At 33.6% G+C, this 14,607-nt stretch overlaps 1 protein-coding gene across 1 annotated transcript in view; it reads right to left on the bottom strand.

Annotated features, from left to right (window-relative positions):
- LOC138182627 (uncharacterized) overlaps nucleotides 1–14,607 on the bottom strand; it is a 54,597-nt gene that overhangs the window by 8,173 nt on the left and 31,817 nt on the right. Inside the window, exon 6 of the mRNA XM_069118660.1 lies at nucleotides 7,915–8,127. Coding sequence (XP_068974761.1) covers nucleotides 7,915–8,127 — 213 coding nt within the window. The remainder of the gene's footprint in view (nucleotides 1–7,914; nucleotides 8,128–14,607) is intronic.

Raw genomic sequence — 14,607 nt, 5'->3', positions numbered from 1 at the left:
CTAAATCCTTGTACGAACAGAATCCATTTGTTTAACCCGATAACACGTTGATTGTCAACGCGAATTTGAAATACGTTGGTGTGAAAAGAATTCCGTGAACTTCTCTTCGTGTTATGTACGAGTCTGTTAAGTATTACCTCGCTATGAAAAGTATTGTATACCTCGTCGACTTGAAGAAAAATATCGAATAAATAATTGTTCCTTGTCAAACTGTATCAAATCAGTTCTGTTTGATTTCTGACGCAGGCTACTAATTTTCAGTGGAGGTATAAAGTAAATCATTCTTATTGTTCTTATCGAGAAAATACAAAGTATACTTAAAATGAAGGAAGACGAAAGAAATACGAATATTAATATTCGTTTTTTTAGTAATTTCTCATCGAAAAAAGACAAAATACTATAATCTATCATAGATATGTTATCGTGCAAAAAAGGTCTATGATTCATAATATATGTATATATGTAGGTGCATAGTATGTATTAGGTTGTCCGAAAAGTTTCTTTCCTTCTATGAGAAAATAATAGACGCACAACGTTTTTTGTTTTATATTATTTTGTCGAATTACGTAGGATCAATTGTGTTCTGTTGAGATAAACACCGCGACATTTCACACACTTGGTTTTACGTTTGTACGAAGGTGCACTGTTGTAAAAAGCACATTTGCGAAAGAAAGACACTTTTCGGATAGCCTAATATACAGGGTAGTTGGTAACTGGTGGTACAAGCGGAAAGGGGGTGATTCTACGTGAAAAAAGAAATCGAAAATATAGAATAAAAATTTTTCGTTTGAGGCTTTATTTTCGAGAAAATCGACTTTGAATTTTCGCTCGGTACGCATGCACTTTATCACGTCTCGTTATAACGAATCTCACTGTAGATCGTTGTCTCGATGGAAAAATTTAAAAAAAAAAAATTAAAAAAATTTTTTATTCTATATTTTCGACTTCTTTTTTCGCGTAGAACCACCCCCTTTCCGCTTGTACCACTAGTTACCAACCACCCTGCATTTATCTATTGTAATATGAAGAGAAGTTCGGGAAACTTTTTCATTTTACTATATTTTGTCCTGGAAGCTCAAATAGATTGAAATATATTATACCACGACATTTAATTTTTACAAAACATTATACTGCCTTTAAATACTCTTCATTGTTTGACAATGTTATTTTATTCTAATTATTTTAAAATACTTACCATAACCGATGACCACCGGGCAGTTAATATGTTAGATATCGAAGTTACGTTAACGCAACATTTTATTTGTAATTTTTTTCTCATGAGTTTACATTATTGAATTATTGAATATCGAATATAAATATCGTAACTATAAAAAGGAAATTTAAGAATCTGCGTAACATTTTCCTCGTTATTACTTCATGCTCTATCCAGATCCTACAATTTTATGAAATTTGGAGGGAGCAGGTAATTTTGTATCACGTGAGAGCGATAATAATTTCATAAGAAACCTTATTATCGGTACGTTTCAGTTTTTAATGCGCTGAAAATATCTGTTATTTTATGAAACTCTTAAAGTCAATGGTATTTTGTAAAATTTCCAAGTTTCCTTTAACCCTTACAAATTTGGTAATTAATGATGTTAAACGTCCGAACTAGAGAACGTAAACTTTTGCGTAAGTGGTTAATGCTTTGACTGAATGTAAAGTTCAAACTACGTTGAAACGTTATACGCTATGCTGAAAACGTCGGTGCTCATTAGTATTCTAGGAGAAATGGTTGAAGACAAAAGGATGGTATCTGCAAAGCTCGTGTGTAATTCGAGAACCGTGTTTCGCAAACTGCAGAAATCGAATGCCACGGATACTAGCTTATTGCTAATCGATAGTACGCTGTGTTTATACAGAATTTCCCCTGGATAATGGAAAGTGACAATTATAATAATCACGCGTCTCATATATGCAGCGCGTAAGTCTTGCAAAATTAAAATTAAAATATCCTTCAAACTTTGATTGTAATATATCGAATAATAATATTATACAGGGTGGTTGGTAACTGGTGGTACAAGCGGAAAGGGGGTGATTCTATGCGAAAAAAGAAGTCGAAAATATAGAATAAAAATTTTTCGTTTGAGGCTTTGTTTTCGAGAGAATCGACTTTGAATATTCGCTTGGTACGCGTGCGGTACGTTATAACGGATCTCACTGTAGATCGTTGTCTCGATGGAAAAATTAAAAAAAAAAAGAAAAATTAAAAAAAAATTTGTATTCTATATTTTCGACTTCTTTTTTCGCGTAGAATCACCCCCTTTCCGCTTGTACCACCAGTTACCAACCACCCTGTATAATAATATTAATATAACAATGATAATATAAAATTTTAATAAATTGAATTGACATGTATATGTATAAGTATAATTTTTGATACGATTAAAAACTAAATAATTTTATTAAATTATTAAAAATCTTATCCAAATATAGTCGAGTTTATTGATTTCAGTATTTTGAATAAATAGCAATAATAATATTTTATTTCATTTTGACGTGGATTTTCTTAACGAAAAGCTCCACTCGCTTACAATTTTTTTAATCACACACTTTCTCATCCGATTTTCTCATTCGTCCTTTCTTTATTCTTATGTTATCCTTAACCCAGTTACTATATACTAAGAGTTACAGAGCACGCCAGAAGTTCTTCCTATTCTAAAACTATTATTTCCGTCAGCAGCCCCTATTGCTAACCGTCTGCTTATTGCACCTTTTAATCTTGGGTATTTCTTCCACCATTTCTTTCTTCATCTCCTTCTATCCTTATTCTTTCCTGTTCCTATCTTTCATCCGTCAGAATCTTTTCTACACTCGTGTTGTATTCTTTCTACTCCGGTGCAGTCTACCACCAGATGTTTTAACGTCCCAATATCCTTCTTGCAGATTTTACACATTCTTTCTTGTTCCGACCTTCGATATTTGTTCTCCTCTTCTACGTTTCCACATGTCACTTTAACTGTGATGCTTTGGTTTCCTCCTTCTTTGTTTTCTTTAAATAGCGCGCTGGCATTTTGACATCTTTCACACGCTTATACAGAATAAATATTATGTACATCGAGTAAAAATTAATACGGAATATTTTAGTTTTCAATGATATAGATTTACTTTAGAAAACTAGAAGGAGAAATTTAATAACAAGCTTACTTTGGACGTTGCTATTAATCATGGTTCTAAGCTAGCACTTCATTAAACTTGGTAGACATTGTGTTGTGTTGCAGTCAGTATCAGTTTTCTCAAGTAAAGTTTTCTTCTAATGACACGCGAAAGCTCTAACGACACGTTATTTAATAACTGTTGTTATTTAACGACTGGTGTTGTTTAATAATTTTAAGTAAAAAGAGGATATCGTTAAATTGGCAGTTTTAAAAGAAGGTCGTCGAATTATGAATATTGATAACGTATGAATATTATTAGTAATGTGTATTTTATTTCATGTGCTTTATTGGCGAGGTAAATCGAGAAATAAAAATTTACATTCATCAATTTGTGCATTGGAATTCGTTTATTGCATTTTATCGTGCATCATTCAATAACGTAATGGACGCCGTCACATTTATCGAAACGTAGGTTCTTCAAACATAAATTCAATATTCATATTATGTGATGTGATACTCTTTAATCAAACATGTTTTTAGATTTCATTAATTAGAAACGTATAGATTTTCATAATGTAATTTCCTGCGATAAATTAAGAAGCTTTTCTTACTTTAATTTACTGTTTCGTTCGTACAAGATTTAATAACTCTGCGAACAAATGATAATGATATTGTTAATAAGAGAAGAAATAATTTTGAAAATGGTTACCGCGCGTGAACGAACATTTTGGATGTAATTCATTTTGAGGCATTCACTAAATTTCGAACACAATCAAATAGCAAAACAGATAATATTTATCTTTACTTTAACATTGTAATTTTATATTCGTATTATTAATCCTACGGTGCGGCATTCTGAGATCCAAACTGTAATATTGTGGCAACAGTAAATTGGCATTTTCAAGATCTTTCACTATATTTGACAAAATCATGCCCTTAATGGTTAAAAATAGACTCAACTCTTGCATAAATATAGCATATCTCTTTAGGTGAAATCAATAATCTACGATTATTTAAAATCTCGAAGTCTTAAAATCTTGAAAATATCTCATCGCGCTAAGTAACTGATTTAAATTTATTTGTGTACATCATTGAAGCCGCTTGACCCTGTTTTTAAACATAACATGATCCGCATGTTTGGCTGGGCGTAAAGAGCTCTCGAAAGCTCGGTAGCGGCTTTTAGAAACAATGGATCTGATTTAAACCTCGATCCTTTCTCTACGATCTATACGTTGCTCATTTTTAATTAGAAGTCTATACGGAGTAACGAACGGCGTATAGCGTGGCTCACATCAGTTACATCTGCTTTCTCACTGATTAATTAGCACCGATTGAATCTACCGCACCACGGAGCGTCATCGTCGTTTGTTGAAACCCGGAATCGTATACCGGAAGGAGGAAGAGCGCCGATGTGACAAAGGTGTCGTCGGAGTTTCAATGCGGATACGTTTGCTATTTCGTTATTAGGATTGTGAATTTGGTCTGCGTAGATACGTATATACGCTTATATATTTTCAACGAAACAATTCTTATACAATACAACTACAAACTTGTAGTATAATATCCTTTTTGCAGTTTCTTATGGAAGCACAATACCTATAAAAAAGTACAGTAATTCATTCGGACACGTTGGACAGTAAAGTGTACCGGTATTGGATACCGATGAAGAAAAGTAATCGATAGAAACGAAATATCAACCACTTTAAACTTCGTATTCTTCTTTTGTATCGTGGAGGAACAAACTTTAAATTGGCAATTCCGTGTTGCTGCCGGTTGCTTCTGTCCTCGTTCGTCGAAAATGCAAGAATACATCTGTTTTGTAGGTCATAGGAAAATCGAAAAATTAGGTGTTGATGTATAAGAATATTTCTAACGTCCGTATCTCATGTAGATTTAATAAAAAGTCAATAAGAGTATCGGAAATAATGCTAAGAATATGATTGCAACGAATAAATTGCTAGGATTCATATAATTTTTTCTTCTCTAGTTCCAAGCATACGACCTTATACTTTTAAACTTACGTTCGTTCTTGTGTTTTTTTTCCTTTTTCACGCTTGATATAAATATGTAAAAATCGATAATATGGTTATAACGAAAGTAAAAGATATGGATATATACTTTATCTCCAAGTTTCATCGATCTCGCGTCGAATGAAGCGTTTATATTCCTGAATTTCATAGAACTAGTGAACATTTTGTCGAATGAACACGGCGAAGTTCGGTAGCTTTAGCAACAAGATTCGAAAAGTATAGACTACGAAGCGCTTAGAGAACTTTGGACATTTAGTCAGTGCACGTCAGTGCATGTTTTGCAATGCGATTTCACGTTAGAATCGTACTAGTTTCCTCGCCACTCATCCCCCGGTTCGTGTTTGTTAGTTCTCTTAGCTCTTTGTGCATATATGTGCATGCATATGTGAACGCGAAAACCGGTAGCCGTAAACAAGCCGTTTACCCTTGGATTTCGTACGAGCTTTGCCAATAAATTCGCGTTACCATTCCTCTTGGCAGAAGTTTAACATTCATGACGTTTGCGCATAAACATGATCAAGCTACAGCAAGCACTCGAGACGAAGATTGGAAATTATCAATTGATTATGCAACAAATAATTACAGTATTTTACCGTTGAATTGCTTGTTAATTCGTTTAGTCTACGTACATATACAGTGGCTCACGAAAGCCACTTCGAACTGTGAACGCTTGCCGTAGAAAATTTTTATGTGTATATCGTATGTACTGTATGAAACATTCCAAGATTTCAGCATTACTGTAATGAGAGTCGAATGTTATAATAATATCGGCAAAGCTTGAAATAATTCTGAAAGGAAACAATATTTAGTGATATTTAGTGTAAGTATACAGGGTGGTTGGTAACTGGTGGTACAAGCGGAAAGAGGGTGATTCTACGCGAAAAAAGAAGTCGAAAATATAGAATAAAAATTTTTCGTTTGAGGCTTTGTTTTCGAGAAAATCGACTTTGAATTTTCGCTCGGTACGCGTGCGGTACGTTATAACGGATCTCACTGTAGATCGTTGTCTCGATGGAAAAATTAAAAAAAAAAAAAGAAAAATTGAAAAAAAAATTTTTGTTCTATGTTTTCGACTTCTTTTTTCGCGTAGATTCACCCCCTTTCCGCTTGTACCACCAGTTACCAACCACCCTGTATATTGTGCTTTAACTGTATGGCTATGAACTTCATTTTGCAGTTCAATTTATTGCAATGCAATCTATCCAATTTATTAGATATGTATCTTAAAAAATGTTTCCATGTTATTATAATGTAAATTGATGTAACAGAAAATAAATAACAAGTTTAGTCTCTTTTAGTTTTTAACTTGCGAAGAGGCCATTTTTATAATTACTAATACGATTATGTTACGTATTTGAAAGATTTTCTAAATATCTGGACATACATGTCCTTTGATACACTTACTTATTGAATGTTACTCTTGCTAATTAGTAAAAAAAAGTATTAGTAAAAAGGATAATTGTAATAATACTATGATATATTTATCTTTTCTTTTCGTAAAATATTTAGTTGAAATTGAGAACATCTCAAGACGAAGGATAACAGGAACTCCTTTCTGATAAATCAGTGGTATGGGGTCCGCACCAAAATTGTCTCGCTGAAACGAATCGCCCTTTATTCGACGTAGAAAAAAGATAACAGAAACAAGGGTACGAGTACATCATCGCAGACATTGTCATTCGCGGCTAACAATGTGACAGTCGCTAAAAAGAAAGGCTTTTCCTTGCATCATTGAAATCGACTGGATGCTTTACGAGCACTCGTTTTCCTTCGTCAAAGTGAACGAACAAGCTTGTCAAAGCCTGTGAAAACTTTCTGTCTATTGTTACCTTCTACGATGAAAGATCATCGAGTAGCTCATCGATTTTCTAGCTGTCGCACTATATCAGCAACTCTTCAATGCGACAAATTAATTGTCAACTATATAGGTTAAGCTGTTTGATGTACTTTGTACAAAGGTAAAGATCAGAATTTCTTGTAACACGATTGTACGATGTACAGTGAAGCGTACAATGTATACTTGTAACAATTTCAAATGAACGTGTTCAAATGAGAAAATATTATACTACTACTCGATCTATGTTCGAACGTATATAAATCTGTTCTTTTTAATCTAATATTAAAGCTAACAAAGTAATTTCGACGCGAATGATGAATGCACGATAAGAAGAAAATAATTATAACTTTCCTTTTATAAAAATTTCTATATACGTAGTTTTCAGACAGTATAGCTGGTGCTTTACCAGATGATCTATGGAAGGAATATGCTTTCGATGTTCATGAAACATGGCACAAGAGTAATGTCATATGGAGAAAATTACAGGAATAGTATACACAGATGTAAGTACGTAATAGCTGACAAAATTTCATTTTATATTAAATAACTCGTAAGAAATGTTCTAAAGTACCGATTTGTGTTTTGAAACTTTGAGATTCTGTACTTCACTAACTGTAATTTAACCGTAAGCAATGTTCTTCTTTGCCGCGAAAGTTTTTTAATTTAATTTATCGCGATGTATTTTAAAATTGCTTTTTGATTTACGATATTTTAAATTACGCTTTATACTGAGTTTTATATCGAATCGTTCTCTAGGGAAGGTTTATGAATTTAACTATGGTTGCACATTAAGTTTCTAATTAACGTATTGGTATAATATGTAACATACGGACACAATAATGTAACGTAATGTACTATCGTTGTGCAAACCTTAATCGAACTTTAATCAAAGTTCACGCATGAATATCTGCACGATAAGGAAATTTGCACAATAGGGAAAAATTCATACCTGAAACATTCGATCTACTTTCTCTCGCACACCCTCATGGTCCATATTCGGGTCAGAAAATTTTCCCATCAGCTCGTATACAGCTGTCACGATGTCCGTCATTTCCTCCCTTGTGATGCAACCGTCGCCATTGATGTCGTAAAGGGAAAACGTCCAGCGCAGCTTCTCGTCGATGGAACCACGAGACAGTATGCTGAGACCAGTAACGAAGTCCTACAACATCGGAATAAAATTGGTCTTTGCTGTATTAGATATGACATCTCGTATATTGAAATTGTTCACTGTTTCGTGCACGGACAAAATATCCATAATAGAGAACGAAGAGGAGAAACAATAAAACGATATGAAATATGAATATTGGAAATGAGCGTCGTGCGTTAAATTAACGTACCAGAATATTCAGAATAGAAGTCAGTCTATAATTGTTACAACACAAATTTAAAAAGTTGAAGTATAAAGATTCACGTCATAGCTTAAATGATTTTGGTTAGGCACGATGATTATTATTATAAACGATTACAATCATCCGTCCTTTTTTTTTCTTTTTTATTATCTACGAAGGAATTTTATTTATTAAAAGCAAAAGTTGTCTTCGTTATTCTTGGCTCTCGTCAATTTTCATTAATATCATTGATCATTGGTACTATTAATATAATCGCGCTTCGAAAAATAAAATTTCGAAATTGTTGATATATTCAGTTGCTGCGTTACGAATATCATAGGGATTGAAACGTGATGAAATATTCACGATAGAGAATGGAAAAGGGAATAAAATACGACGAATATCGTTCGTGTGTTTAATTAATGAACGAGAAGTCGATTTAAATAGATTATCGTGGATTTAGCTTGTATACTTTAGTTAAAATTCGATTTACACCTTCATTTCGATTGGATGATACCATGCCATAGAATATAGACTGCAACTAATGGTATGTCGTTTAATTGGGAAAGCCATTGATATCTAGAGCTCTCTATCACTTAGGGAACTGTTTTATTGAAACAGCCTATTACGATGAGATTTAAAACTTGCTTTTCTATCAATGTTTGTAGATATATTACACAACGGTTTATAATAGATCGATCGGCATTGTTTATTGTATTTAAGTAATTTATTCATTAAATTTAACTAGTTATATTATTTATTGCATTGAAATTATATTTAATCTTCACCCGATTTGTTTGCTCGTACGTGATCTCGACTTTGAATCATTTAATTTCAAGGTATTTGATTTTAATTTGTACAATTAATGTTGTTTCCACAGTAAAATAGACGAGTTTCTCTATCTCAGAGGCATAAAAATTTTCGTTTCCGAACAAGAATGTGAAACGTATCGAATTATTCACCGTTTTATACACGAGTTTTGTCATTACTGATTCCGCGTTACTGATATCGCACAAAAGATAGTGATTAAAATAATGTTTTCGAGTTCCTCTCGCTTGATACCAAAAAATAGATGTAACGAGAAATCCATTAACGTAACAGACGCTGGTAGCCGCTGTATCGCTTTCGTAAAATTTCGATTTTGTTCACGCGAGAAGGAGATTAAATCGAAATCAAAGTGCACACGCGAAAAGCCCATTTAATCGCGCGATAATTGACTGTCCGACGATAACGACAGATACTACATCGTCCCACGGGTAATAAACTTTAATGCCAGTTCGCCAACTTACGAACCGGAAACTCGCCACGATGTGAAAGCGTACACTGCTGCTCATAAGTACGTGGACAGCTTGCAGGATTTTTATTAACAATACGCGAATGTGTTACTAAAATATGATGCACGAATTAGCGGTAAATTGACGATGGAAAACGATATTTACAATCTTCTTATGAAACCAACAGACACATTAACGATCATAAACATTCACACATTTTCATCGATTTATAACAACACTATGTGGATTTTACCAAAGCGTATGAATTAATTTAGTGAAAATCAAGAGACGGTAATCACTGTTATAAAAGATTGATTTGTGCATTGTTTCATTTGACTGAAAATCGATAGATTCTATGGAAACTATCTTCGCTATGAGATTCTACCAAACGATTTAAGCGGTTTCTCTGTGATGTGAATATTTTATTAGAAAACTCAAGTACATATATTGAAACTAAAGGTACTAGAGTATCCTTTTGTTTTCTTAAAAGAAGGCAAGCACGGAGAAGGTTCGTTTTTGTTACGAGTTGCTCATTTGTAATATTCTAATTAAATTTCATTCTGCCAAAAGGGTTGAAATACATTGAGCAGAAAACCAGGAAGCCAAAACGTCGTTTTGCTTGGGAAAAAACGAGCCGTGGATCGACGTTGCTCTGAGTTCTACGTTTGTAACTTTGTAAATAAATTACATTCTGTACAAAATTAAAATATATCGAGCGAAAATGAAAAATGCCAGAGAATTATCGCGGTAAATAAAACGTGGGCGTTACGCGTACAAGTAGTTCGAACCACAGGCTAACTATTTCCAATGCAGACGCAATAATTATTATGGAAATTCTAGCAGAAGTTTGAATGGCGATAGAAGATGGAGGAGCTGGCTCGTAGTAGCTTTCGTCTCTGTTCCATTGTACCACTCGTTCACGCTTGACTTTACGCCGGAAGAGAATGATTGCAGCGACACTGTGTCTCCGTTTCCGTACGCTCTACATATGCGAAAGCGCAATTTCGACTACACTCACCAAGAAAAGTGGGCATTGACGTTGCATGGCGTTTTAAAATAGACCAAGCGTTTCGTGCTTTCAGCGAAGTTTAAATTATCACAAAAAAGGGCTCCATTAAAGATCAAAAGTGTGAGATCGTTTAACGTGACACTGTAAATATTTCTAGTTAGTAGACGATATTTGTTCTGCGTAGAGAATTAATTTCTCGAAAATTCTGCGGGTATTCTATGATTCCGAAATTATTTTCATTATAATTTTTGCCTCGTTATTACTTTCGATACTTTAAAACGAGCTTACGGATATATTAATTTAATTAAAACGTTCGATATTTATGTATAATTTTAAATACATATTTATGTATCTTCATTCGCAAGGAAGTATAACATGATTTGATAATTTGTACATGCATTAATGCATTCATTCATCATCGTTTCTACCTGTGTCTTTAACAATTAATTTTAAATTAATAACTTACTTTGCCCCTAAACATACGAAGAATTCCATGGTTCTTTTATCCAGGAGAATCTTTTAATTTTAAACGAATTTCCTCCTTTTAATGAATTACCTTTGCAGAACGGCTTAAAGAGACAAGCACAAGCGCATAAATACTGTGATTAAAGAGACCAAAATGGTTTTCCCTTAATTTTAAAGGATACCATATCACAGTACGAACAGTACGATGTTAGTAACTTCTTTATACATTAAAGAGATGTATTCGTCGGCGCTGTTAGCGTGGCTCATTTCGAACAGCATAGAGAGCAAAGAGCACTAACGGGTTCGAGAGATGAAACGAGGAAAGCGAAAGATGAGAACAGGAAGCGGATTTTTTGCAAAATTGAGAGAAAAGTTTCATAAAGAGGAATTACGTAGTCGGTTCAAATTTTATCATATACCGAGAAATTCACGTTGAAGTTCGCGTTTAAGGCCTCGAATTTATTTTCCTTATGAGTATAAGAACAGCAAGCCGTTTATATTTACGGACAGTATTTTGTTAAAAATAAACGAGAAACTAGAAATGGGAAAGGAATATGAAAATCAACAAGATGAAGCAAAAGATTCTAATTATCACGTATCTCACGATGGAATATTACGATAGTGGAATTTTAAAACAATACAGATTTTTTTAACGATGTATAAAATAGATTTTGAAATAACTTTAATGTGTATTTAAAATGATTTATGAATAACCCGCGAATGAAATTTATCTAGTAATTCTGTAGTCGATATGGTTGAAATTCAATGTTTCAAGTTGTTAAAGGAAGAAAAACAGTATGGAGTTTAATTACATATTCGAAGCATTTGCTGTCTATTAATCACGAAATTTCGTTCTATGCTTTCGACTTATTATTTTTACATAGAATCCTCTTCTCGGTTGTATTAGTAACAACAACCCGTGTAAAATGAATATTACACATTGAATGTAAAATGTGCAGTGGAAAAGTATCACGTTTCTGAGCGAATCCATAGAACACCGGGAAAAAAGCGTGTCTTGGGAAGTGCAGTTTGTTACAAGTTGTTATTTCAATTGGTTCGAAGGATATGACTTCAAAGTGCAACATTTAAACTGCAAAAGATACTGAATGGCAATCGAATTTCCGGAAACGTGGTGACCTACTTTTTCTTTGAAAATACGCACGCCAGTCTGGTGATAGTGAAAAGGGAGAACGCTGAATCAGCGTTTATCATTGAACAGAATGCAGGTGTCAAAGCTTGGAGTAGGTCAGTGAAGACCAACGAACGAAGGATACAATTGTCGTGAGAGAGAAGAGAACGTGAAATGCTTAAAATTATGCTATCTCTTTGGATAGCAATACATTTTAGTGACCGAAAAATATACCAAAAAAATATCGTAAAAATGTAAATAACAAGAATGCTACGTTATAAGAATTATGCAAATATTTCCCAGATAATGGTATTTATAATATCATGATTTTTTAAATAAATATCAGTATTATATAGCACTGCTATTAATCTCTATACTTTTATAAGCCATGATTCTAAATATATCAAAAATTTGTTCAATCTGATTTCTACACGTATAATCATTAATCCTATCTAAAGTGTTGTTTCTATTAGGTGTTGCAAAGATCGAAATGAGTCAGTAGCAACGATACTTAATCTTAGTTACGTACAAAGTTGAAATTTTCATGGACCTTTCGAGCCGCTTTTCTATCCTTATTTTGCACTTTGTATCTCGCTTTTCTTTGGAAACAAGGCTTTTTACGTGTTTCTAATGAATCTTCATTTGCGTTAAACAAATTGTCTGTTCCACGTTTACACGACGCAATAGTTTAATACAAATTAGTACAAAGGAAAATAATCGAAACTTCTAAATTTAGTTATAATATACTTTAAATAGTTTACAAAAGAAGTGTAGATATAATATCGTATAGGTATAAAAAAAGTATATAGATACTACCTATCATCTGCACGATATCAGCGCAAGGGATAATAAAGTTTCAAATAACGAAGTTACGAAGTATAATAAAGAAAAATACATGAAAAACGTGCTTCATAATACGTTGTTACTCGGTTTGCGACTGCTATTCGGTCGTATTCTAGCCACGGGAAGGCTTTCATTGAAGTTTTGATTATTACCAAGAGACACGTTATATTGTCTTGTACATGTCGTCGACAACTTTATGATACGAGTAAACGTAAAAAGCCAGGCAGCCTCTGCCTCGCTTATGAATAAATTGCCTTCGTGCACCAAGACAAACGAAGTAATTTGTCGCGTACTTTATTCGATGTCGCGTATACAACGTGCTCAACTTTGCAATAATGGCTTCGACATCTTCCAGTACGAAGTAATTGAAAACTGTAAAAAGAATTAATAATAACGCCCTACAACACCATGTCACGCCGTGTACACGCCACGGCCAAAAGCACTTTGGAGTTCATGCTCATGGGACAAATTGGATTAGCACACGCTTCAATTATGGCAAATTGAGTTACGACGGCGTTTTTTCATTCGAAAGCAATCGATGGAGAGCGTTTCGTGCGTTGCACGAACCAGTTAAAGATACTCGATGTTCGAGTTACGGGCATTTTGTCGGATCGGAAGCAGACAGTTGCAACGTTGTTTGCTTCCGCGTGTTAACCCTTTAACGTACATTTTTTTCCGATCTAACCGGTCAAATGTGCACAATTTTGTTTCAGCGGAATAGTTCCATGGTTATAAACTAATATATTTTTTGTATTGTTAATGCTACATTTTACGTTTTTTTTTTTTTATAAGATTAATACTATAAGGTCGAGATGACCCAGTTCGATTATACGATAATATCTTGTAGTGATAAAAGTAAAACATTGACCTATTTGATAATGTCCCTGTAGATATACTATAACAGCATCGTTGAACGAAACTTTTAATGGTCAATGGTTAGGAAAAGGTGAACCTGTGACATGCTCCCCGCGATTACTCGACCTATGGCCTTTAGATTTTTGTTCTATGGGGTCGTATGAAACTGAAGATGCGTTTACATGGAAAATCTAATATACATAAGCTGTTGAAGATGACCAACGAAGTTGTTGTTAATATAGAAGAATGTGAAAATTAGTAATTAACGTGCAGCGTACTAATGATTTTGGAGGTCATCTTATAATAAAAATTTCAATCTCGAACATTGAAAGATTATGAGAGAAAGAGAGGAAGGGAGAGAGATTATAGGTGACATAATTAATTTATTAAAAAATTCACTATGGCATACATTTTAATTTATATTTCATTTATGTTATACGTTTATTTCAATTCGTCAAATTCAATAATTGCGAAAGTATAATTACCTTTGAGATTCACTGTATATTCTATTATTTTTACAAACCTTTGTCTTGCTCTTTTTAATTTTCGCATTCTTAATAAGAACGTGTTTGCCAACTTTGTTTTTGCGTAAAGTGAGCTTGATAGCGAACATTAATTTCCAATTTGAACAAGGCTGTATAGTGAACGTGTAGGCAAATAAGCCTGTAGCGTAAGTAAGCATTATAACGCCGAAGTAGGAATGCCTTGGTCACAAATATAGGAGATACATTCGCAA

Source organism: Bombus flavifrons, chromosome 8 (assembly GCF_040668555.2).
Source record: "Bombus flavifrons isolate JBK064 chromosome 8, iyBomFlav1_principal, whole genome shotgun sequence".
NCBI lineage: Eukaryota > Metazoa > Arthropoda > Insecta > Hymenoptera > Apidae > Bombus > Bombus flavifrons.
Note: the sequence above shows the minus strand (reverse complement) of the source record. Positions and strands in the feature narration are given on the sequence as shown.